At 37.3% G+C, this 27559-nt stretch overlaps 1 protein-coding gene across 4 annotated transcripts in view; it reads right to left on the minus strand.

Annotated features, from left to right (window-relative positions):
- Positions 1 to 248: 248 nt before the first annotated feature.
- Positions 249 to 27559, minus strand: part of UBE2W (ubiquitin conjugating enzyme E2 W) — a 34879-nt gene continuing 7568 nt past the window's right edge. The window contains exons 1-8 of one of the 4 annotated variants that reach the window (XM_035563169.2): positions 24718 to 24860; positions 24537 to 24622; positions 24216 to 24373; positions 17330 to 17421; positions 11993 to 12095; positions 9342 to 9497; positions 8249 to 8324; positions 780 to 3773 (exon numbers count right to left, since the gene is read on the minus strand). In XM_035563169.2, coding sequence (XP_035419062.1) covers positions 3760 to 3773; positions 8249 to 8324; positions 9342 to 9497; positions 11993 to 12095; positions 17330 to 17370 — 390 coding nt within the window. In that variant the 5' untranslated portion in view covers positions 17371 to 17421; positions 24216 to 24373; positions 24537 to 24622; positions 24718 to 24860 and the 3' untranslated portion in view covers positions 780 to 3759. Of the gene's footprint in view, positions 3774 to 8248; positions 8344 to 9341; positions 9498 to 11992; positions 12096 to 17329; positions 17422 to 18626; positions 18645 to 24215; positions 24374 to 24536; positions 24623 to 24717; positions 24861 to 27559 lie in introns of those variants that run through there. The other 3 variants (XM_035563168.2, XM_035563167.2, XR_004781191.2) reach the window with 3 other exon arrangements.

A 27559-nucleotide genomic window follows, 5' to 3' on the forward strand; every position in this document is an offset into this window, starting at 1 on the left:
ATCACCAGAATTCACGAGGCTTCACTGCAAGTGTGCAGCACAACATAATTCTGAACTGCTTTACCAAGGATACAAGAAACTATACTACCTTTCCCCTAGCAAAGTTAGGTATTATGTAGCTGCACTATCCCAAAACTTTGGATATCAACAAGACATAATTTTAAAAACATGAATGCTACAGGTGCCCCCCCTCTCTTTTTTAAATTTTAATAAGCTTTTACATACAAAAAAAAAAAACAGCAAAAATTGGACAAGAAAGTCTTATTATATTTAAACTTTTCATGACAACCATTTGTCTAATCTGTTTTTTAAAGTTTACTAGCATGGGAAATGTATGGTCTCTTTAGATTTTATCTTTAAAGCCTTAGATGTTAACTATGCTTGGCCAGACTTTCAAATAAAGTAATAACTAAAAATCTAACATCCAGAAGAGTATACTGCAACACATACACATTAAAACCTTATTTTTCTCCCAAAAATATTTTTTTCAGGTATCAAGGTGGTGTCTTTTTCCAAAACATATCTTGAAAAAAAAAAAACAACATTCCAAACTGAAAGCAATTATTGACATAAGGAAGAAGGTTTACTACCTGGTAATTTAGTACATCTTAAAGTGTGGTTTTTTTTGTTGTTTTGTTTTGTTTTTTTTTTTTTAAGACACTATTTTCTTCAGCTCTACAACAGATATCCTCTGGAGAAAACAAGAGACATCTCAGTACTACACACTTCCCTCTCTGGATATCCATCACAGCTTTTAGGAATTACTGACAGCTTTGTCTCAAGAGCAGCTAAATGTAATGAACAATGCTTCTGCACTCCACCATGAAAAGGTCCACACGTATTTCCATTCAAGGGTAGTAATCTATTTTAAAACAAGAATTTATTGTGTTATAGTATAAAGACACTAAACACAAAACAAAGTGTTTAACAACATCAACATTGACACAAAATAAAAGCAAGATCATTTCAAGCCAATTCTGTAACCATTTGATGTGAGAAATTCCAAGTGAAAATTACATACACAGGGTCATCCTACAGAAAGGATGGCACCACCTTCATCTAATTTAAGCCCCTTCTCAGGGCATCATAGTATTGTCAGAATAGTTGCATTATTTTGAGGGCTTGAGTGGTATACAGGTTTTGTCCTTGCCCTCCGTATACAGGTGAACTTACCAACAGACCTACAAGAGAACCAATGGATGTATTTCTACTGTAAACTAAAGACTTGAGGTAATTTCTCTTCTAATCTATCTTGGATTTCTACTTCTCTATTATAGAGGGTTTGATAAAATTAAAGAGCAGCATAAATTTGGTTTACTTCATCATAGTCCACACGATAGCATAGGTCAATAAAACATAAAATGCTTTGCATTACAACGCAGATCTTCAACAAAATACATACAGTAATAAAGCTTCTCTGAAACCATGTATTGTATTAGGGCAATCCAACATATGAAAAGATGCGTGTATCTGAGAAGATGCACTTGAACCACTTCTTCGGACACGTTACCTTGTGTCACAATAAGGTCTCTTCATTGTGGACTATTTGATAGGATCCATTATATGAACCAGCTGTATGAAAATACATGAATTTCTCATAGATGCGACAATCTTCTCAATCAATAATACAGAGCAGCTAACAAGAACATACAGATTAAGTATTCAGATTACTGCTCTTTCATAAGAACCATTTTCAAAAATAACTGATTTGGTTAACTTAAAACAATAAAATTTAGCTAAACAAAAAGTTAGGAGCACAACTATTTCATTTGCTTAAAATGATTATTTTTGGCTCTTAAAAGAATCTGAATTCTATGTTTTAAAGGCTCACTGTGAAAGTATATATACACATCAAATTTATATTCAAAGCTAGATTTTACCATTGAATTTTAAAGGCCAAGAAATATTTTCAGTACAGTAGAAAAAATAGCAGTTCCTGAAGAATATTGTAGCCTTACTTCACTGACAATATCGATAATTAAATTGCTGTACAAAATACTTCTCTAGAGTACATCCATCTGAACTCTATCCACCCTGAGTTATGCATCTATGTTTTTTAAAAATGTTTTAAACATTAGGTAACAGAGAAGTATGTACAAGGCTATAAAATTTGTCAGTTATTATACAGCAGTAAAAAAAAAAGTCATTATCAGCCAAATTTTTGTTTGTTATTGTAGTTACTCATTCTGGGTTGTTTCATTGTTGTTTTTCGTTTTGTTTTTTTTTTTTTAAATCAAGTAGATACTTGATTTAGACATTCATGTATTGACCACTTTATTTTTATTTTTTGAGTGCAACAATAAGGCAACAGTAAAAAAAAAGTCATAGAAATTTTGCATACGTCGTTAAAGGTATTAAGTTTATAAAAGTGCTTCCTAAAAAGACAACCTAATTGCAGTATCAAAATATTACAGAGTGGTGAGAACAACTATCTATTATTTCAATAAATGTTGCTCCATAGAAAAAACGTTAATCTGGTTTTAGGCTTTTTCATCTTTTTTTGGTGAAGTAAAAGCCTGGAAAAAAAAAACAACGGTATGGCTGCGTGGGACAAGCAAGTTTAAGAAAATATATTTTAGTCTAAACTTAAATAAGAAGGTCCACACTTTTTTGTCAAAACATTAAGCCTCTGTCAAAAATGTATTTTTTTTCTTTTTATAGTACAGGATTAAAAGACAAGATGATGCTTACAAGGTAAAGAAATAATTTACATGAAAATATCTTCTGACAAAGCTTTTCAATCAAAATATTGTTTTGTAACATTCAAACATGACATACAACAACAAAAGAAACAGTGAATGCAAACAAAAAATGTTATATGGATTGCTTTCAAACACATAAATAAATGAAATATTGGTGTAGGCAGTAGGGCTCATGCTGATGGCTAGCCGGAAATAACAGTGTGCAATCTATTTGGAAAAAGCTCTAAAGTACAAATTACGAGCCCAATTACGGACTGCAGCAAGTTCAGTTATATCACTGCCATCCTCTCTTATCTCCAAAATAAATTCTTGATTAAATCACTCATACCCTAAATTACTCATACCTTTGCTTCAGAGATATGAATAACTATATACAAAAGTAGTTTTATTTCACCATAGGGATAACATTGTACCTCCCTGCCAACATCACTTGAAAAACCTTCCACGTCAAAACAATTTGACAGCAGATAAACAATTTAATAAATATGCAATGATCTTATTACAGTCCTTCAGCTAAGCATGTTAACTCATGCTGCTAGTTTTGTGATCACAGTGCATAGAATCCAAATATAAAAGAATGGGGTGGCTTTTAAGGTAATGGTAGATCCCTTGCTTATAATCCAAATATATCTGAAACTTTTATAAGCTCTGTCATGCATCAATCTTTTTGTGGCAGGAGCAAAACCTTTCCCTGGTACAATGTCCATTGCCGGCAATGGATGCACCAAAACCGCCAAGGAGCTCAGTGTTATTGCACAATATATGAAGACCTGGAATTCTTCCAAAAGCTTAAAATAAAAATAATGGAATTATTCTGACATTTCTGGACACCTGCATTAATACTGTATGACTAATAAAAGCATGTCAGTTGCATGGACTGAACCAGCGATCAACATGCGCCCAGAATGCACACTAGTAAAAATGCAGTCAAAGGAAGTAGTCTTCATTGCCTATAGGTCACTTCCAGTCAAAGGTTAAAGTTCAAAGACTGAATGATCAAAGTGCTCATTTTCTCAGTAGGACTATCTTCTGCTACGAGGATCACAAAATGGTGGCATCAACATGTGTCATCTTTAAAATAAAAAAAGAGTATTTATGGAAAACACGTAAACATTCCAAGTCCAAGTTAGCACGGCGCTGTACGCAGAAGCAATTCCTGGCAGAGATATTAACATGCAGCAGTAACACACCAACTGAGTAAGTTTGCAGTTTTGTTCAATAATAACTTAGGGAAAAAAAGGTGAGAATATCAAAGAAAAAACTTCCAAAACACACATACACCCCCTGAGCACATTAGTATTAGCAAATATTCCATTAAAAGGACAATAATTTCCACATTTAATATTTAGAAAGCTACTCATTAGGAAAGTGAAATACCAAATACGCTTAACATTTTGCACCCCTTCAAGTACAGCAGGTCCACATCAATTTATCAAACTGAGAAATCCTTTATAAGGAATATGTAGCGATAAGAGTTGGCAGAGTTGGCTTCTCCTGATGCTTCTGCTCTCAACCTTTTTTTTTTTTTTTTTTGGTAATTCTCAAGCATCAACAGGAACTATAGCTGACAGAATCATGCCAAAGCAATAGGTTACTACTGCAATACTAAACCTCAAATGTGAAAATAACTTGTTTAGATGTTGAGCTTAGTGATACGGTTTAGTGAAGGACTTGTTAGTGTTAGGTCAGAGGTTGGACTAGGTGATCTTGGAGGTCTCTTCCAACCTAGACGATTCTGTGAAATTTTAGATACTGTGACTGAGCATTTTATGAAAGAGTGTTCTAGGCCAGCCATTTCTGTGCTATGCTTTAAGATTTTAATGTATGCATTTGCCTGAGAAAGCTCTTCCTTTTAAACCTTCTATTCCACACATCAACTTGCGGTATATTTGCAACTGGCAACAGTTGTTATTAAGCTTATTAACAGAAAGTAGACTTCCTGTCTGGTTATTTTTAATGCATTTACTTGTAACCTTGCAGACACTGACAAAGTTGTCCTATAAACCATACAGACTACTAAATCTGTAAACAGTAGAAATAGAAGTAGCAACAAACGATTCTACATTCTCAATGGAGAACACTATGTCCTCAGTACTATTACTTAAAAAAAAAAAAAAGGCCTTTGTTTTGGTAAGAAGGCAAGGGACAAAAAAATTTTACATGTAAAAAAATGGGGCAAGGATGCAAGAGAGAAAGGGTGTTTAAATGGTGTACTCAAAGTTTAGAACAAATACCATGGAAAACACTTCCTTATTGAAAAAGGAAAACTGAAAGCAGTAAAGAGGTGGTAGTTGAAAATTAACACCATCACGCTATTTTTTTTCACAAAAATCTACCTCCCGACAATACAAAGAATACAGAACAGCTTTACGAAACCAATTTCAGCCTGGATGACCAAGAAAACCTTATCTGGAAGATCCTCCTTTGTCTTTTAACACAGCATGACCAACTTTGAAATTGTCAGCATGAAATTCAATGTACAGCTAAAGGAGACATTAGGTAGAGAAGATAATCTAGAAATATTTTTAGTTATCAAAGAGATCATTAGTAAGAGGAAACAGGAGTTTTGAAAGATAGCTTGCGAAGACATTGAGTTTGTAGCAAGTAGGCTCTGTAATTCTGCTCATGGAATAAATTGCTTTGCTGAGGCAGGGATGAAATGAGAGATTAAAAACTCAGTAATAAGATAGATCCACATAGAACCACATTTACATGTCAGAATGTATCTGTAAGTGCTACTTTATGCCTCTTATGTTTACATTGGTTTGCTTTACATCACCTCCCAGTCACGCACTGCTTGTTCCCAGCTAAACAAATCCCAGGCACCTACTGGAAAACAAAATAATCTCCAAAGGCATACGTTAAAAATGATGACAATCTCCTCCTGTCTTTTCACAACACAAAGATTCAATTTCACATTAAAGCTAAGCCAGATTAATGGCTACTTGACAGCAGAAGCAGCAAAACCACTCTGCATCTCCCTCACATATTAGCACTGGGACTTAACTGTTTTTCTTTCTGGGCTTTTAGATTTTTCTCCCCTAATTTACCCAGCCCAAAAGTGGTTCAACCACAAGGTTAGATATGTGAGACTTCAGCAGAAGCAGAAAAGTAAGATGACAGAGCCACCACTTCTAAGAGCTTGTACATTTTTTCAGGTATACCTCAGGTTGAATACGGATCTTTTCCAGAAAGAAACACTTAAAATTAGCAGGCAAATTATACTTCCCATTTTAGTGTAATCCACCATTTCTTCAAACCAGCTAGGAAAGTACTGAAAATTGAGTGATCGTCCTCTAGAAACTTTTTATATGGCCAGAAGAGAAACAAAATTACTATTAATTGAGAGAAGGAGCAAGGGGTGCACAAAATTTTAGGGAGAAAAAAAACAAACAAAAAAACCCTCCAAAGTTTAAGAAAACTTTTGTCCTACAGACATCAGTGTTTTGTTTTAATATATATACAAATTTAAGGGGGGGGAAGGGGAAAGGAAGCCCAATAAACTTTAAAATATGATCTACTTTGTAATTGGTAATTAAAAAAGGAGTTAAAAATACAAATGAAAATATTATGAACAAACCAGCAAAAGTTATTTAAATAACTGACTTGTTTTCTCTTGCCTCTTTGGTTGCCTTTTTAGGTTACTCTGACTTTGTGGGGGAGGAAAGGGTTTCCTGACTTTCAAAAAACAGCCATTGAGTAATTACTTTGAAGTAATTAAATGATTTGTTCAGTAGACTATAAGGAGCTTGATTTCTTTGAGCCACAGTTATATAGCAACTTTCAGAGTCAGATAACCACATTTCTTTCCATACTCATTTGGAATTTTGCCTGTTTAACTCAAATTGAATTTCATGAATAAGAAATCAAAGTAGTATCTGAAGACTGTTCTCCTTAAGACTTCAATCCTGAATCAAAAAGAAACTCTACTACAAATTCAAAGTAAACAAAACATGTTTCAATCACAAGATAAAGCCACTAAATTAAACTTAACTCATTAGAAATAACTAGCAAGTGAAAACAAAATTAAAAGTCAATAAAAATTCTCCAAAAATTGCCAATAAAGAGAAAGCAAAACTAGAAATAGTTAAGGACCAAGCATATTGCAAGAGCAAGAAAACAGAAAATGAAGAGAAAGTGATTACTGAGTAATTTAGTGAAGATGAAAAATCCAGCCTATTATCCTCGTAGACAAGAGTATTATTATTCTTGGAGCCAGTTTTAAAAACAGCGTAATGTACAACCACATGATAAACAGTCCTAAATTTCTTACATACTTGTTAACCCCATGACATACAGCACTCCTCTTATTGTGACTGAAGTCAACTTGTTTTAGAGAGACTATTGGAGTATTATAAGAAACACAGTTTCATTCTGCTACATTACCACTTATCAAAAAAAAACATGGGTATCAGCAAGTTTTATGAAAAACTCAATTTTTTAATCACATGGGCACTGTGGGTTTTTATGAATTTAAGCATGAAGGCTTTAGCATTTACCTCTCCATTTCTGCTACCTCAAACTACCTGACCTCATTTCACATACAGGACAGAACGTGTCCTGGGGTGGGGAGACAGTGAAAAAATTAGGATGTCTCATGACAGAGGCTTCAGTGAAATGTAGCAATAAGACCAGCTCTTCTTGCACCATTCTAGCATACAGTATTTTCTACTCTAATACAACCCTTCCCCAAACACATAGGCTTCTGATAACCACCATTTGATAGTATTATCCTAGGGAAAGCAAAGAAAGTATTGGCCAACAGGAGAAGAGAGAAGGAAAGCACAGTCCATCTCTACCCTCTGCCCCGCTCTTCCTTTCCTTTCTCACCAACAGACCAGATAGGATAACCACATACAACCAACCCCAGCTCTGGGAAGATGACAAATGTGGAGCCAGAAGAAAGAAACCACACAGTATGAAGTCAGAAAGAGAGCAGATGGTAAGGGGGGAAAAAAAAAAAAAAAAAACAGTAGCACTACGGACCCTGTAGTACTATACATAGCAATTTTGGTATATATATATATCGTGTATGTGTAGAATCTTACTACTACACTACTATTAGTTCCTAAGAACCTTTAAGTCAGCCAACTGTCTCACACTGAAAATTCTGATGAACAGTGGAAATTACTGAAAAAAATAAGGCTGCTTATAAACATATTGGTGTATTTTTATTGCAGTGAAAGCTTTTAAAGTGTTACCACCAACAAAAGAAAAAAATGGTTTTAAAGCTACACCTAGTTTAATTAAGGACATTCCCCACCCACCCCTTAAGACTTGTCATGGACTGATGTAGTTCACAAGAACTTTTATTCAAATTCAGTCCTACAACGTAAAACACTAATCTGTGTTGTTTAAATTTCAGCCAGGAATTATTAAAGTGTGATATAAAGAAATTCACAGCAGGTATCTCAGAAATGGGATTTTCATAAATTTTGGAAATTAAAGAATTTTAGGCTTTGAATGAATTTACGCTACTTTCCTACATTTTAAGTGTCTTCAGTCTAAAAGAGCTTCAAAATTTCTGGTCCTAGTTAAATACTTACCATGATACCACCATTTTGTTTTCTTTGGATTCTTGTTACATGTTCTTACATAAAATGAGTTATCTGGAGGTCGCCTCTGCAACAGAAGAAAAGACCTACAAATAATCAAACAATCCTCATATTGTAAATACATGAACTATTTAATAAGCTTAGGAAAGGTTATCAAGTGAATGCAATGACAATGAGGTAGCAAGCAGGGCTACTGCCCTTGCAAGAAAAATCCAGGTAATGATTCTTACTGGAGATACTCAAGCCAAGATTCCAAGAGAAATTCCACACCACTTGAAGACAGATTGGGGTTGGGAGAGGGGATAATTAAAAAAAAAAAGCACATAAGAAAGGAACAGCTGTATAAATTCCTTTGTGGTTTGGAATCTCATTTTTATATATTAGGTCCAATTCACATCCATAAATCTCAGCTTGGAGTGGGTGAAAAACGAGCTTTGTTTAAGCTGTCATCAAGCAAGTATCTATGTCTCATCAACACTTCATATTCTTCAGTTGTCTTTATAAGTGTCATCAGAAGGCAGAGAATATAATACAAAGCAATCGGGTGGTATTTTTCTACCAAATACACATGACTACAAGTGACAGGAGTGTAACAAATACATATCTGGATATCACTGATATACAAGCTCTGAATAAATTAACTTTCACGGGAATTCCACTCCAAAACAAATGGTCAAGAGCAAAAGAGTAGCCTCCTTTACAAAAGAAGTCTGAGTGCCATTCATTTATGAACAAAAAATATCTTAGACATCTCATTAAATACATTTAAATAGTCACTTTGCACTGCCTTTATAGACAATCAATTTACACAGAATCGTATGAATTTAACTTCACAGTTAGTACAAGTAGAAGGGTTCTATCCATGCTGCTTTTCCAGCAATGATACGAGCAAGTCACCATAAAAAAAGTTTAAAAGTACTTACTGCACTGCAAGTTTGCCGCTCTAGCTTAGTACTTTTTCAATAATAGAAACATAGAGTACATTTGCCTATTTTAGAACTTCAGAAACAAGAATCTTACTTTGCAAAAAAGAAAACCAGTAACTTTCACTTACTCTACTCCACCGGTGCTAAAAAAACCATACCTTTTCTTTGCAGCTGGAAAGCATGCTAATAATGCTAAGACAAACAGATTGCACTGAGAGAGCTGGAGACCAGTCTTCTGTTAGAATGGACAAACAGATATGACCGTTGCTATAAACATGTGGATGAACAGGAATATTGTCACCAGTAAACATGACCTAAAAAAAAGAGAAACATTTGTAATTTATTTTTTGTATTAATTGTTATTTATTGTCCAAGTTTTAAATAAAACTGCATGGCTTTTGGAAAAACAGCAATATCTTATTTAAGAAGTGGATTCTACCATTTTCACTTACAATAAATAATCCAATTTACCACATTAGATTCATTCATTTTTGCAAGCAATTAATTGAAACGTAAAATGAAGTGACAGAATCCTTATTAACTAGTGAAGATGAAGTTGCATAGATGGTTAAATGGCAGATTTTTTTCCTACAAATATGTATACAGAGTAGAAAAATGTAAAGGCAACAGTGTAAAGACATCAAACCAAAATTTTTAAATCTTGTAGCCTCAGTCCTTTATATCCTAAGAAATACAGTTGCATAGCCAAACCCTGGATTTTAATTGAAGCCACAATATTATACACCAAGAAACACAATGAGACTTATAAATGAGTATTTCTATAATCCTGGACACAACAAAGTAAGTTCTGGACAACTCATAAAGAGTTAAATGAACTAACCCAATTAATTATAACTTCTACAACCACAGTACATTGCCACATAGGAAATGTTTTTAGATCATTATTTTAAATAGAACTTGTTTTTATTTAACATGGGTGAACAACAAGAACAGCATTGAGAACCTTAACTCTTCTCTATTGAAAGATAACATCACAGTCAAAAAAAGGTCAGAAAACCAGTTTTAACAATTACTGCTCTTACAGAAGTTTCTGTCAAACACATGGTTAGCTCAGGACCAATGGAAATGGAGTAAAAACGATATCCTCACAGCAGCATTATACTCCTGAGCTCCTTATCCAACATAACCACTGTAATCTTTTATGATTATGAATGGTAGAGATTTGTTATGTCATTGTACAATATCTCGCAGCCTCTTAAGTATTTCATAAGTTCACGTACATGCACACACACACACACCCATCTCATTGTTGCCTACAAGAAGTATCACCTTAATCACATGTGAACTTGAAGGGAGAGAGCTTAACCTGTTTGCCTAATAGCATGGAGTCTTCTATAGCAGTAGAAAAACTGGATGCAGAACGATCTTTCATAGATCTTTAACAGGTATTTCTTAAGCACTGAAGAGCTTACCTTCATAACCTGTAATGTATTTCATTTCTATCTAATGTCTTCGCTTTACAGGAAAACGAGGACTAGGCAAGTAAGTAAAAGCACACATGTTCTGACAGATAACATGTATTTAATGTAGAAAACAACCAACTGATTAAGCAGAGGAAGTGTAAATCGTCAATTCACAGTAAACAGATTTACAGGAGGGAGAATTATAATCCAGAGGTTTGTAATATAAATGAACTCAGCATACAGCAGCATGATGAAAATTCTGGACATTACAACAATCAAATACCCAGTACTTAAATTCTTAATTGCCTTTTGTGCTTAAAAATAAATACATCTGTGTACATGTACTGATCTAGTTTGCCATTTTACAATAAATTGCATAAAGCCACACACACACATTGGGTAATGAGCACAAACAGTACCTACTTGGAACCAAATGAAAGCGATTAATCTCTCATAGGTCACCTACAAGTAGTTCACTGCAAACCTGACAAAATGCAGATGTGCAAGTGCCAGTTTGTTCCTTAAAACCTGAGACTGGAAAGTCAGCATTCCAGTTTTTAACATAATACCTAAAGATACGTATGTTTACAGTTTAAGTGACTCTCATAGCTCCTTGCTTAAGCTTCAATAGCCATGAGAAAAGCATCAGAGATCACTCTTTGAAATTCAAGCTGAAACAAGGCAAGAACTAAGGCACTCTCGCTTTTCTTCTTCCTTTCTGATGAGATCAGAAGTGATAGCCTAACACCTCTTACAAGCCTTTTTTTTTTTTTATTTTTTTTTAAACATTCCTCACAGGTAATGGACAGATAGATGCACAGAGTTCATTCTGCACCCTGGTAGTAATGCTGCAATTAATGTTACCATGAAAGTAATACAGTAGTTTATACCTTAATTCCAACCACTAGATTTGTAGGCCTCTCAAAGAGACCAGGTATTTATGAGAATTCCTACCACAATAACGTTTTTTTTGGCAGCCATATTAACCGTGGCAGCAGAGAAGATGCAAGAGTTTTAAAAATGAACTAGAAAGATGAAGTTAAAGGCAACAGGAAAAAGTATGAAGTAGTTATTTCTTGTTAACTCCTACGCTGCAGTAAAAAGCACCTTCCTACTTTGTGTTGCTCCTTCCTATGACACAAGTACCAAAAAAGCCTCAGGCGTGCGCCATTCTTTCATCTCCTATGAAAACACGTGGATTCCAATGGATACTGTAGTTCACTGCAGACTCATTTCTAAGAGTAAAGGCACCTGCACAATATGTTTAATACAAATTAAAGTAACTAAACTGCATATTAGGATACGTGGACAATATTAATATTCAGCACGTGCCACGCAGCTATAACCTAAAGGTAGAATTAAGCGGAAGACAAAAAAGCAGTTACCTGAGGCGAATCAAAAGGATACCGACTACTGAACTTAAATAGAAGTTGAAATTTCTCCCCTTCATATAGGGTTCCTGGAGCACCTTCCATGTCTACAATCCACCTAAGGAATGAAGAAAAAAATAGTATTATAGACTAATAAATTATAATTTCACTCCTGGAGCACACGACAAATCGAATCAACTACTAATCAGCCAATTTTCTAAACTTTCAATTAGTATCATAAGAGAATAATGCATACAGCCCACATTTAAAAGAAACAAGCTTCGTATTTCACATGCATGCATTGCTATAGCACTACAAATTATACAAGTAATTATGACTTGAACTCATCACAGATCCATCAGTTCCCAATTAAATGACTGTTACATGAGCCAAAGCTGACACAAAAGACTTGTTCCAAAGTTTATTCCTACATAAAATCAGGCTTGGAAGGAAACAAAGTAGTACGCATCTTTTTTCCACGCTGTTTTCATTTTTCTGTCACGGATATCATTGTTACAGTTTACTAAAATAAAATCAACATCCAAGAGGGAATGAGGAATGCTGCTCTTGAACTTACCTCTACAAAAAAGTCAGAAACTAAGTATTACGTAATCTGGCATGTAAGGGAACACTAAAACTGTAAAAGCTAGTAATATAAAAATGAAAAGGTCATAGTAAATTGAAAACAGAAAAAGGATGACTTGCAACTGGAATTAAGATGCAACATATCACAGTATGTTTTTCTTCTGCATCTACTTCTTCCACTGTAACATGAAATTAGTGCTTTTTTAAATCCAGTCAAAATAGATTCTGTATAGTGTTCAAGATGTATAACAACACCATGCTATCTCACTTCTGTCATTTTGGAGTTCTGTTGTTCATTTAATAGAATCCTTTGTAGCATCACTTCCCCATTTTTATCTTTCACCCTTGATCGAGTTTTACACATTTGAGGAATACAATAATGTAAAGATTTATGAAGAGACTACAAATGTCTCAGACAAAAACATGTACATCGTTCCCAAGTGAGGCAGCTGAGTTTTTTTTTAGAACAGCAACGTATTCAGAAAAGCCAATGTCTCCTTCAGCTGGCAGTCCTGATGATCCTATTCTCAATGTCTCTCCACCCTCGTATCATATAGGCTGTCCCTGTATTTAAGCGGTGCATATTTTTCATCTTGTCTTTTTTTTTCCTTTTTTTTAAAAGAAAAATTTCTTCTCCACTGATCTGCTGTTGCACTCTTCAGGAGGAACGTATCTTTAACAGTAGGAGGGTAAAGGAGGGCAATGACTGTCCTGGGGAAGAGTCCTTTGACTGCAGGGCAGGTGGCACTGAATGTAACAGAACTGAACTGAATGGCACTTACAGGTAGCAATGACACTGTTGGGAGCCTCTAGGTAAGGATTAAGGTAAATAAAGTGTTGTTGTTGTAGGAGTCTACCATAGACCATCCAACCAAGCTGACAACACTGTTGAGTATTCTACAAGTAATTAAGGGATATCTCTAGCTCAACTGCCCTTGTCCTTATGGGTGACTTCAATTTCCCAGATGTTAGCTGGGAACATCACACAGCTGATACCAACGGGTCCAAGAAATTCCTGATGCAGACTGAAGATAACTTCTTGGTACAGCTACTAAGGACACTGATTAGGAAGAGTGCCCTCCTAGATTTGTTTTCAAATCTGGAATTTATTGAAAAAAACACTTGAAATAACACAATCACATTTTCATGATGGGAAAGTCCTGCTTAGTAACTTAACTGCCATTTATGAGGAGTTACTCATCTGGTTGACCAAGGGAAGCCAGTAGACGTGATCTTTTTGAATTCCAGTACAGCTTTCAATACTTTCTCTCACAGTATCCTTCTGGAAATACTGTCCAGCATACAGCTAGACGAGTACACGGTATGATGGGTGAACAATTAGTTGAGGGGTCGGGTTCAAAGGCTTATAGTAAACGGGGTTACATTGGGCTGTTAGCCAGTCACTAGTGTGGTTCTGCAGAGCCTCCATTTTAGGGCCGGTTCTGTTCAGTGTTTTTATAAATGACCTGGATGCAGGACTCTAAGATCACCAAGTATATTTATGGATTATGCTAAATTAGGAAGAGCTGTTGATTCTGTCAAGGGTAGAAAGGTAGAAAGGCCTTGCAGAGAGATCTTGATATATTAGAAGGCTGAGCCATCACCAATTATATGAAATTTATACCAAGTGCCCGATTCGGTACCTGGGATGGTGCAACTCTGGCAACACGTACAGACTGGGGAATGAGAGGCTGGAGAGCAGCCCCATGGAAAGGGATATGGGGGTGCTGGTTAATGGCAAGTAGAATATGAGCCAGCAGTGTGCCCTGGCAGCCAGAGGGGCCAACGGTACCCTGGGGGTGCATCAAGCACAGCATTGCTAGATGGTCGAGGGAAGGGACTGTCCCAATCTACTCTGCACTGGTGTGGCCTCAAGTACTGTGTGCAGTTTTGGGTGCCGCAGTATAAAAAGGACATAAAACTATTAGAGTGTCGAAAGGAGGGCTACAAAGATGGTGAAGGGTTTAAAGGGGAAGATATACGAGGAGCAGCTGAGGTCGCTTGGTTTGCTCAGCCCAGAGCAGAGCAGGCTGAGAGGCCTCATGGCGGCCTGCAGCTCCCTCACGAGGGGAGCGGAGGGGCAGGCGCTGAGCTCTGCTCTCTGGGGACAGCGACAGGACCTGAGGGAACGGCATGGAGCTGGGACAGGGGAGGGTCAGGCTGGCTGTTAGGGAAAGGTTCTTCACCAAGAGGGTGGTCGGGCACTGGGACAGGCTCCCCAGGGCAGTAGACACAGCACCGAGCCTGATGGAGTTCAAGAAGCATTTGGACAACGCTCTCAGGGGCAGGGTCTGATTTCTGGGTGGTCCTGTGCAGTGCCAGGAGTTGAACTTGATGGTCCCTGTGGGTACCTTCCAGCTCAGGATATTCTGTTTTGATTTATTCTAGCTGCACTCGAGATGACATATTTTGCTATGCCTTCTGCTTTTACATTTATACACACACTGCACCAACACTATTCAACTTTATTGGTCTTTGTGATCCAGAATCTCCACTTTCAAGTTTTTGAACTAGTTTCATTTATGAAGAAAATTCTGCCCGGACACTGCTCCTTTTATGGTCAAGGAATCACTAGCACCCATCTTTCCTGTGTTTTTTTGTTGTTGTTTTTTTAAGCCATCTCAAACTTCTAATTATTGGGTATTTAAAAAAAAAAGATTGCTTAAAGTTTCAGATGACCTAGTTACATCATATGCTCCAATTAATTTATTCAGCTCCTTTCAAACCCCAGAGTACTGGTACACAAATCCATACTGCACCAACACAAACTTCAATTTGATTAAAAACCTGAGAACATGCTACTTTGCATCAAACACCCTTGAAGGGCAAAACATGATGTTACTATTGTTGGGAAGCTAGTTACAGTGACAATTTGAAAAAAAAAAAGTCCATAAACTGGAAGTTTTTATTTGCATGTATGAAAATTGCACGCAGCAGAAAAAACAATGCAGTAGCACTCTGGTGACAAAGACATCCTAAGAAAAATGGAAATCCATGAACAGAAAAAAAAAAAAAAGATTTCTCCTTGTACATCTCTTCACCTTATGTAAACTTTCCCTTAATTGCTATTTTTGTTTAAGCAAGTGAAAAAGCTCTTGCAAAATTAGATTGGATTTTCTTTGAGAAGCAAAATACTTTTTTTTTCCTGAAAAAAAAAGGAATCTAAGTAAAGCAAGAAACAATTTTCAATCCACCAAATGTACAACGGTTTGCTATTAGTACCAAATTCTGTAAAGTGCTATTTCAACTTGTTTCAGTCATACTCTTCAGCATCAAGTATCACAAAAAACAGCACCATTTAAAAAGCAACAGCAGTATTTAACTTGGTATACAAAAAGCACTGAAGGCTCATAAAACCTCAAGTAGCACGGTCAGAGTGCCAGCACCAGAAATGCAAATGTTAAGCAACATCACAAGTCAGCTCAACTTATGTATTTAAATTGATCCACCGATCAACAGTCCAGAACATGTAGCCTGAAATTCACTCAGATTTTTATATCTGCAAAGATTTTTCTAACATTTCTCTGAATTAATCTAAGAAAAAAAGACAGAAAATTGCCTAAAAAAAAAAGTCAACACAGTCTTTGAATTTCAGTCAATTGAAAAAAATACTAGTTTAACATAGGGAACAACACTTGTCAATTTCAATAAAATGCACAGAATATTTAACCATATTTCTATTTCAGTTTTGCACAGCACAAACTACAGCAAGGTGGAAAGTCTAAAAAAACGAATTTGGACAACTTTGCTCTTTAGGAAGTTCTCTCTGCTTACTTTAGAGAAAGATGATGGAAATTTAGAACTATGAAATACACTCTATATAAATATCATGGTTTTGGCTGGGACAGAGTTAATTTTCTTCTCAGAGGCTTACACTATGCCTGGTTTTGGATTTTTGATTAAAATAGCGGCAGTAAAACACCAATGTTTTAGCTGTTGCAGAGCAGAGACAAGGACTTTTTTTTTAGCTTCTTGTGCTGCCCTGACACCAAGGAGGCTTGGGGTGCGCAAGGAGCTGGGAGGGGACACAGCCAGGACAGTTGACCCAACCTGACCAAAGAGATGTCCCATACCACGTGGCACTGTGCTCAGCAATAAAAGCTGTGGTAAAGAAGAAGGAACGGGGAGACATTCAGAGCGATGGTGTTTGTCTTCCCAAGAAATTATTACACACGATGAGCCCTGCTCTCCTGGAAGTGGCTGAACACCTGCCTGCCGACGGAAAGCAGTGAATGGATTCCTCGTTTGGCTTTGCTTTGGTGTAGCTTTTGCTTTACCTAGCAAACTGTCTTTATCTCAGTCCATGAGTTCTCTCACTTTTACCTTTCCGATTCTCTCCACCATCCCACATGGGGACAATGAGAGCAGCTTTGTGATACTTAGCTGCCTGCCAGGGCTAAACTACAACAATAATGTAGAAAGTCTAAACCAGCTACTCCGTTATTTCATTAAATTTAAAGGAGTTTCACAGGTTAGTAGCTACGAGAGGTTGTTAAACTAAAATATGCAGAAGCTTTTACCAATTAACATTTTCTTAAACAGTAAAATGCCTAATACAAATTTAACGAATTCATTATTTGTGTTCTGAGAGCGTCCAGCACATTACTGCAATACGTCCATTAAAAAAATGTTTCATTCTCTAGATCAAAAACAAAAGTTCAGAACGTTACTTGGAACAAATTGTGAAAGTGGCATGAGGGGACTTTCCACAGCATACTTTTCAGCTTGGTAGCAAAAATTAAACAATATATATATATATATACTTACTGTGTAATTGAATTTTGTACACTCTTTTCGTTTAGAGTCATTCCTGGAGGTGGATCATTTTGCAACGCCAATAGTTCTTTTTGTAATCTTTTCTAGAAAGAAATTATATAAAATAAGTTCAAATATTAAATGAAGCTCAAAAATTAGCATATGCACTAAAGTAAGTTTTTAATCAATTACTAAAAGGTAAAATGAATTTTATTTGAAAAATTAAATCCAAAGTAAAATTGAAAGGGGAGAAGAATAGAATCCTCCCAAAAATATTACACCAAAAATTCACAGGCTTTATTTAAGCTTAGCATTTTTTCATTATAATTTTTGTAACATTTACAATACTACTAAGTGAAGCGCTGTTGCATTATGAAATACACAGGAGCATCAAGGATTTTGTCATGCTATACAGATGTCTATCACAGCTCCATAGTTAGCAGTAATACGTTTCATATTCCCCAGATAGCATTGGATTTACAGTTAGTTCTCCAAGACCTTAACAGAACAACTCTTCCTTCTCTCTGTTATTTAAGATGCTTATATTTGGCACCTGTGCAAGTATTTTCCTTGTTCCAAGTCATCCCAAAGGACAGAAAACAAAACTAAACAGGATTATGTGGCTTTGTAGAGCACAAACTACCTTATAACTACAAAATAACTATTATCTTCAAATCTCCAGATGCGCAATATTTAGAGAATCGTTATACCAGTAGCTCAGGGAATTCTTACTTCTTTTGACAGGGATAAATCAGTGACCGCAACCATTTCTGCAACAACAGAACTGTTGCTTACAATTTATGTCATGAGGGATACACAGCCTGTGTGAAGTGTTACCATTGACAATGCTTTCAAAGAGTATTTTCTCCATAAAAGACGCTAAGGCCTCCATAGCATCTATACAATTCACTAACAGAACAAGAACCAAATTAGATTCCCAGTGTTCATTTTTTTTTTTCTTTTTGCATGAAGTCTGGGAAGACTTCAGACAGATTATATCCAAACCATATTTAACACCACTAACATGAATTAAACCACAAAGTTCCCAAACCATTTTACAAATCCTTGATTTGAATGGCAGGAATGTTTTGAAGTCAGTTCTCTTTCTTGTTACACAAGAACAGCTCAAATATCAGTAGCTCTATTTACTTATACATATAGACCAACTACACAAGTGTCTTTACAAAGGAACCTAAAATCCATCTTAAAATTAAGAACACCCACACTACCGTACTGGTATCTGATCAAACAGTAATTTGAAGAGAGGAAGTTTTGTTTGTTCTACATCCTACAAAAATTGCTGAATTACCATCACTTAAAATATCAATTGAAGTTTCGATCTATGGCTCTTTTCTTCATCACCCTGCTTTTCAGTGTAATCCAGTGTCAGTCATTCTTTTGTTCACCTCATCAGTGCAAAAATGTTTTCTCCACCTGCTTTGCAGCTTTTCAGCTCTCACATGTAATATTCATGGTTCTTTCGAGAAGAACAGTAACCCAAGGGAGCAGAGAGCAGAGAAGAGGAAATAAATGCGTACATAGCCAGCAGAGCACCACTGAAATGTCCTATTCTTCTCATGTTCAACATCTGCTGTTACCTTCAAGGGGGCCTGTCCATTAAAATAATATATACGGACAACGCATTGTCCATCAACTGCAACACAAAAATACAAGATCCAAAAGCGTACCCTAGAGAAATAACGAGAGATACTCATTATTTACCTAACCTATTATTCACCTAACCAGTAAACAAAATTGTTTCTTCTTTGATTGTCTTTAAAAATTCAATCTTCTCCAAGTTAACCAGTCCAAACAAGTATCAACAGAAGTCCAGCCTGATCTCTATTCACAGCTCTCATTAAAAATATCAATAAAAAAAAAAAAGCATGTTCAGGTTGTTACCCTACAAAGACGAAAAGAGCACATTCAATAGAAAACTGACACATTATTTGAACATTCAGCCACAAACTCAGTAAAATATGTTTGCCCAGCAAAGCAAACCTGCAACATTACTAGCACGCAGGAAATGGAAACAAGCTTTAGCAAAGAAACTTACTGCTTTGAAACAAGGGAATCAAAAAAGAAAACCTGACTATCACTACCTATCACCCTGGTGTGTTCTGACTAGCAGGAAGTTCCTAGAAATCGCTCCTCTGGAAAAGCAGGGAGGGAATTAGGGAGGATGTCAAGAAACCCACCACTCTTCTGGACTCGTTCTTCATTCAGAAGAATCTCCCAAACAAGAGCAAGTATCAGCAGAAAGCGCTTTTCCCTGCAACCTTACCACAGCCACGCTAGCGTCTCTCAGTTATCAGCTCTGTTCTCCGTTATACTTTGCCCTTATGTATTTCGTGTATCCCAACAATGATTCACTTGAGGATAAGGTCAGGAGGAAATATAAAAATATAAAAGTGAAGAGTATCTCACAGCAGCAGGAATTCAGAACAGAAGACCAACGACTGCCATCAGATATGGCACAAACTTTTCATTTTTCAGAGATTCTCTATCAAAGAAATTTATGCAACTTCAGCTATACCTACTACCTTGGATAACATCCTTTGAAATTAAAGGAAAAAAATATTATTTTATAATAAATTCTTAGATTTCTCCCATAACGACAAGAACTCTGAGAGCATTTGACAGGCTCAAGGGGAAAAAAGTGCTTTTAGGATTTCGTAAGTGTTACTCTAACCACTACAGTCTAAAGATAGAATCAAGGCAGTTTTTACACAAAGAGAAGGACTTTTACTGGACCAACTGATACGCTTTTAAAATTTGATGCTTTGGGGCACAAAAATCCTTATTTCTTTGTTGTTGTTTTGTTTTCTTCCAACTGGAAAAATAAGATATACTATCTATTTTGTGACTTACTAGTATTCCATCAACCATGCCACGCAAGTCTATCATACCCGTGTATAATTATCAGGTAAGGTATCTTATCAGACTCTCACCACAAGTTCTCAAAATGCGGTTTGTTCTACCAGGCACCAACTCAGTTACCTCTGCAGACTAACAGCTGCCTACAGACCTCTTTCAGAAGACGCTGTCAAGTACTCTCTAGAAACTGGAACAAAAGGGAATCGTGGCCTACTGACCAGAATTCATACAACTACTGACAAACTGTTTCAAGAGGGGGGCTAACCAGTATGTAGAAATTTGTCTTTTAATTGGCCTGTTTCGTCAACTCATTTCAGTGTTGGAAAACCCTCATGGTATGGAACGTTTTCTTTGTATCCTATTAGGACGCCTCACACTTCAATCTGCCTGCCGCCCCTTGTCTTCCTGCTGTGCATCTCAGAGGAGTCACGCTCTGTTTTCCCTGCAGACATCAGCAAGACCTTCCCTTTGCCTTCTCTTGTGAAGGCTGAGCAGCCTCTTGAGCATCGTGCAGCTCAGCCTCATCACCTCAGGAGCCACATGAGGTTCTCCCTCCAGCACACCAGGCCCTTCCTGTAGCGGGGCTCCCAACGGATGGTGCTCCAGACGTGGCCTCCAGTGCCAGGGAGGAGAAGCACTTTCCCCACGCTGCTGCCTACATTCTTGCACATACAGCCTAGGATGCAGCTAACGGCAATCAGAAGATTTTGAGGATACTCTCCAAAGCTACCACGGAGAACTGTTTTTTTTCTTCCCCTCTTACTTACCACAACTTAAAATAAGTTGTCTCACGTAGCATCTCATTAATATCAGGAGTTATATCTAGTTTAAAAAAACAAAAAACATACACACTTAAATGAGGCCCTTGAGGCCCACATTCATACAGCTCAGTTGGGAAACTGAGCTCCTTGTTACCAAAGCAAGTCAGAAAGTTTCCAAAGTTTAAATGCAACAATTTGAAATTGATTCCTCTTCAGTGGTTAGAAGTGTTTGTACTAGCTGACCAAATCATGTTTCAATGAATGTGGATTTCCTCAGAGTAACACCGAGAACACCTAAAGACTACTGTAACATCATGTGTAAGACCAGAAACCTGCCCTGGTAGCATCAAGATAATTCAATATTCATTTAGTTACTTTATTTTGTCATTATTTTGTTGTGTTTAAAAGACTGATATACCAAGTACACACACATTACACCCAAAAGGCACACTGAAACTAAGATTCTGAAATTAAACATCTGGAAAGGGATGGTTTCAGAGGGAGAGATTTCCTTGTGTTTTATAGCCATAAATATAGGAAACTGCTTTTCAGGCACAAAATTCTTGACAATTAGGGGTGGCACACGTAGCAGGACGAAGGACACTGGATGAACACCTTTCCAACAATCTTGGCCATCTCATCTCTAGAAACTTATAAACTTAGCGCTTGCTGATACCTCAGGGAAGTCACCTCTCCATCTTTCTAACATAAGGATGGATCAAAGATTTGTAAAATATCCTTGCAGTTAAAAGCCTTTAACACTTCCCACATCACCGTATCTCTGCCTATCCCACTGCTTTTCCAACTGGAATAGTTTTCTTCACAGTAAGAGATCCAGGTGAGTGAAGTGAATTACGCCAAACCACTTCTTTTATTCTTCACGGAGACAGAATTCTTTGACTTATTTTCAACTTAATTCTGTCCTTGTCCAATCTTCCCTAAACTAAACCTATGTAACTCTCTCAACTTCCTCCCACCCACCTCCAAATCTCATTATCTGTGCATTTCATTTGTGCAGCTGACTCCTTAACTATATACATATATATTTACACACCACACAAATATATACACATACATATGCATATACAGTAACCTGACACTCAAAACCAGCCTCTTCACTTAAGGCTCAAAGTTGCGTGGCTGAGAAGAATGTTTCATCATTATCCTTCTGTGCATATCCCACAGATTTGCTTTTTCTTTGTAGTGGCACAATGCTTTTTACACACTTTCAGTCTGCATTCTGTACTGGTTTGGGCTGGGACAGAGTTCATTTTCTTCAAAGTAGCTCCTGTGGTGCTATGTTTTGGATTTGTGATGAAAAACAGTGCTGATAACACACTGACATTTTAGTTGTCGCAGAGCAGTGCTTGCACGGAGCCAAGGTCTCTTCTGCTTCTCACGCTGCTGTGTAGTGGAGGCCAGAACTGCATGAGCAGCAGGGAGGGGACACAGCCAGGACAGCTGACCACAATGACCAAAGGGATATTCCACACCATCAAATGTCATCAGGGTTAGCAACTAACAACTGGGAGAAAGGGGGGGGATGTTTGGAGTTGTGGCTTTTGTCTTCCCAAGCAATCCCTACACAAGATGAAGCCCCGCTCTCCTAGAAACAGCTAAACACCCACCTGCCAAAGGGAAGTAGCAAATGAATTTCTCACTTGCTTTGCATGCACATGCAGCTTTTGCTTTACCTATTGCCTTGATTTCAATGCACAAGTTCTCGTTTTACCTTTCGCATCACACGATGGAGTGAGTGAGCAGCCGCGTGGGACTGGGCTGCCTGCTGCAGTTAACCCAGTTCAGCATTCGCTGCCACACGAGCACTGGTTAGCCTGCTACTCCTTTATGCTTCTCCCCTCTCCTTCCCCAGTTAAATACACTGCACCTTTCTCTCCTGAAAGCCATTTTGCTGATTTTAATCCTTCTTCAGCTGAAGCTTCTCCATTTGTTGTCACTTTTGTATTTTGTGAGAACGCTTGCACGCAGCTTGGATGACTGGGATGTAAGAAAGCATGAAAGCCTATGCAGACTAGCCCTCAGAAAACCCTTTGGCAGGTCTGCTCAGCCCAAAGGAACAAAACGCCCTTTCTCAGTCAGAATCTCATTTGAAACAGAACAATTTTACAACAACCAAATTACTTCTGTGATACCTTGAGATACCTCTGTAGTTAACAGGACCAAAAAAAAAAAAAAAACACATTAATTTATACCACATTTTTCTTGCTGGCTCATTCAAAGGCCAAAGCAAAAAAAAATATTTGCATCATCAGAAAACATCTACTGCTCTGTTTTCACAGTAGTTACTACACAGCAAAAGAGGAAACCATGGTAGTTCAATACAATTTGCTCTAAAAACATAGCTAAAATGGATTTCCTATCTATGTACAAGTTAATTGTCTACTTATAGCCTGTAGGTATCAGAGACCATTCAGTTCAGCGATTTCCAGAAGCCACTTTTTTCATAGGAAAGCAGAAGAATAAAAATAGTATTTACCATCTGGAAACTCACTCAAAATAACTGCCAAAAAAGCAAATCAGAATCAGTTCCTTAAACATTAAGAACAACAAAAAACACACAAAAAAACAAACAGCTGAATGCTAGTGGCAGACATAATATCCAATACCAAAAAGCCATTAAATCTGTCCCATTTGTTTGCCATGATTTACTGCCTCGTTGTTATTAAGTATCTGTGTCATCTGTTCTTTGCTTTCCTTTTCCATTAATAGATTCATCCTTTTCTTCATCTTTCTTTTAGGTGATTTAAAAAAAAACTTTCTTAATGCTTTTTCAAATCTACTAATTTAAAATAATGAACCATGGGTAGATTTCACCCTTACATGCTTTCCCCTTCCTTTTATATGGAGCTTTAAGAGTGCACAAAACAAAGTGAAAATAAGTTGTCAAAGTCTTTTATTATCTTCTACTCACTAAATAGCTTCTCCTGTAGCCACATTTTTATTACATTTCCTCTATTTTTCCATATTGAGACAACTTGCCACTGTAAAATAGTATTTTCTAGAAACCTGTAGCACAACGCTTATCAGTAGTCCATCTTCATTTACGAATCTCCACCTCTTGAGAACTGCATATCTGAAGTAAATACTGTAATTACTTTTGCTTTTTAATTACCATGAATCAAGAGTGATATTCCTTTCATCACACATTCAAGTTGCCTCCAGCCCCTCAGCCAGCTCCTTCCAGTCAAACTACAAGACAGTACAGCCACTCACTTCCCACAATAGCCTCCACCACTCACTCAGATGATTTCTATACACCTATACGCTCTTCGGATCAGTGCTTGCTGTATGGTTCTTTCCAATATCATAAGACCATCATTCCAATGCTTCTGCTACTCCACCGTGGGATTTCATATAGGCATTCCCTTCCTGCTTGTCCACTTCTGATTTAAGACAACTGAGAAAGAAAAATCAGAGCGCAAACATCAAGTTACACGGGCAATCTTAATTTGAGCTCGTCCTTATTTTTGAGATAGAGGATTTTATGCTAAACATTGTTTTAATATAACTTCTAAATAAACTAAAACTAAAAAGTATGAAATTGGTATCACATTCACTACCTAGATGGAGAGAGATGAAGAGAGCACGAAGATCAGAAACGCAAGACTGGATAACACCACAGTCCTTCAATCAAAAGAATGACCAGCTGCAAGACAAAGAATAACAACACAAGCAGCAGTTCGCACAAGTGTTTTCATAAAGGTGGAAGCCTTTGAAACCACAATTTCTTAATTCACCTACCTCTACAGGAAAGGGTGATTCAGGGATGAAACCAAAGAACACAGCTTAACAATGATCCAAACATCACTTCCAAAGGAAAGCTTACTGCAGCAGTTGAATTGCCTGACATAGCAATGGCTTGTATCCTACAGCTAATTCTGTCAAACAGGATTCGTGCAGCCCGCTCAGATATCCTCCACTGATTTTCTGAAGCGTGAAGCTCGTAAGACTTCTCAAAGAATATGGAGCAAAGAACAAAATTAACCAGGTGTCAGCACAGCACAATTCCTGCCAACTCCCCACAGAGCTCACAACAAACTATCATTTTAATCCAGAAAAATGGCAGCCACTGTCTGGTACAGTTTAGGTTTAAACATCTCCAAAGCCAATAGCTTCTAGCACCTTTGCTAGGCAAAAATATATATTCTTCTTGCTCCAGTGGGGTACGCATCCCTCTTTGCCAGCTCTGGATCTGGTGTGGTAACATCTCAAATGCCACAGCTAAATTTCTCACTTGTATTGATTCCTGGAGAATCACATAAAGCAGCAGAGGCAGGGCATATAAAAAGATGCAATGTAAAAACAGGGACAGGGTAGCAGTTTAGTACAGCAGAAGATTTGGAGGTTGGTAACGTGAATGTTTCAGAATCCATCCCCTAGAATCTGACAGTTTGGTTACTGTGCACCCTTAAGCCAGACGTTATGCTACAAACATCTATTAACAGAATCAAAATTACTTCACTGGTCTCACAAGGGAATAACCTGTACTCCTAAAGCATATATGACAATACCACTGTCATATTTCCCAAGCCAGGGATCTCTGCCAAGGCAGGCAGCCTTTAACTCTAATTTCCCACAAAGAAACAGTGCACTCAAATTCATCCCCCACCTCCTCCCATCATGAAAATTTGAGTAGCTCTTGTAGATATGTGGAAAATACCTTTCTCAACGCCTTTAAAACAGAGCATCACAATATCAGGCGTCTACTTCCAGCTCTAAACTCTTGCAACAGCTTTGCCCTTCCCTTAGAAAACTGGAGCCTAGAAAGAGTTAAAACATAATAAAGCTATATGCAAAAAGTATGTATGCTCGCAGTTAAAAAAGTAAGGTACCCTTAGTTATAAGGGTCACTGCCAACTATGAATATATGTACATATTATTGAGAGCTATTAAGGCAGCCAACAAATACTGTTTTCGTTAAGGCACTGTACTTCATAACTGGAGTGGGCAAAGCACACACACACTGTTACATTGGCCTTGTCAATTAGCAGTAAAATATTGATGCCATAACGCAAACAAATTCGACTGTGTGCCCATAGTCCCAGCTTATTATTTCCTCAGAGTTGAATATACTTCATAAAGGTAAATGATACACAGAAAATAAAATTGAAAAAGAGCTCAGTGCATATATTCAGGCATCTTATCTTTGCAGTTCTTGAATATTCTACTTTTTGGTGTTTCGAAAAATGTTGCGTGAGATATGCAGTGTCTGAAATGGGTAATCTAGGAGCTAAATAATGAGTTATCTTAGTAAAATACTTTACCTATAAGCAACCTTTCAGATGGACTTGAAAATTTAGGAATAGAGAAAAATGCTGAGCTGATTGAACCAAAATGAAATTCAGTACAAGACCAGATATATTATGGGCAGTGATAAGAGCTTGGTAGAAAACAGTTGGTGAGGGGAAAGCAGTTTTTCTCTAGCAATAGAGCAGAAACCAGAGTGGAAAACGTGTAAACAGCTTCCTTCGATTTCTGCTGGAGGAAGCGTTCCACCTTCTCTTCCCATTAATAGACGCTGGGATGGGCAACAAAGCTGCAGTGAGGTAGCCTTTTCACCTGGAGAGAGAGACCCTACCAGTCATGTTCAGTTATGCACTGTCATGAGGACCTGAAAAAACTAAGAGATGGAACAGCAACTTCAAAATATCACGCACTAGGAAAGATGAGTATCCAAAATATCTGTTTGCCAATTTCGTTAGAAACCTATTTCCAAGCACTATTTCCATTCCTTGTCTTTGTTGTGATGATATATGAAAGGAGCAACCTTCCAAGGCCGTGCCTTCCTAAACACTGTGAATTCAACTCTATCTAGTTCGGAGATCTGCACGGAAGAAAAGCTAACTCATAAATAGGAGTTAAAAATTAATCCCACAGGGGCTCCACTCTTGCTGTATGCTAGTCAACGCGCTGCATCCCAGGGAGACCCAACAGCATTTCTTCAGTAACTGCTAGTGACTCTCTTGCACATCCAAAGACTTAAGCGCACCTAGCAAACTGCTAGCACAAAAGCACTGACAGGCCTAGGATGGAGCCTTGGCAAAGAATTTACATTTCACTTATGAGCTACAAGCTGTCACCTCCTCCCCCATTCGAGTTACTAAGCACCTCACAGAAACATCGTTTCCGATTTGGGTAAGTTTTTATATCCGGGAGATATCCATAGAGATATCTCCTTTATGAATGGAGGCAAATGGTAACCTCGTACCAGAGCAGGAGCTGTCACTAGGCTGCAACGCCAGCGCTGTGACAACACCATCACGTTGCTTCCTAAGCATAGCTGTCACAGGCCTGCCACGACAACCTCCCAGCCTGAGAGAGGAAGACCAGGGACAGCTCTATTTTCAGTATTTTCGTTCTTCCCTTCGCACATTTCTTACTGAAAACCATCTCAAATCTCAAGGCATGTGAAATTCTAAACACTGGGTAAATAGCCCTGGTTGTCAGACACACACACACACAAAAAAACAAAACTCTTCTATAGAAAATCCATTATTAGCAGCACAAGTATTGTTGCAACTGATTCCATGTTTCTATTATTTTAGTACTCTATTCCTAAACAGACACCTAAATTTAAACACCA

Source organism: Cygnus atratus, chromosome 2 (genome assembly GCF_013377495.2).
Source record: "Cygnus atratus isolate AKBS03 ecotype Queensland, Australia chromosome 2, CAtr_DNAZoo_HiC_assembly, whole genome shotgun sequence".
Taxonomy (NCBI): Eukaryota; Metazoa; Chordata; class Aves; order Anseriformes; family Anatidae; genus Cygnus; species Cygnus atratus.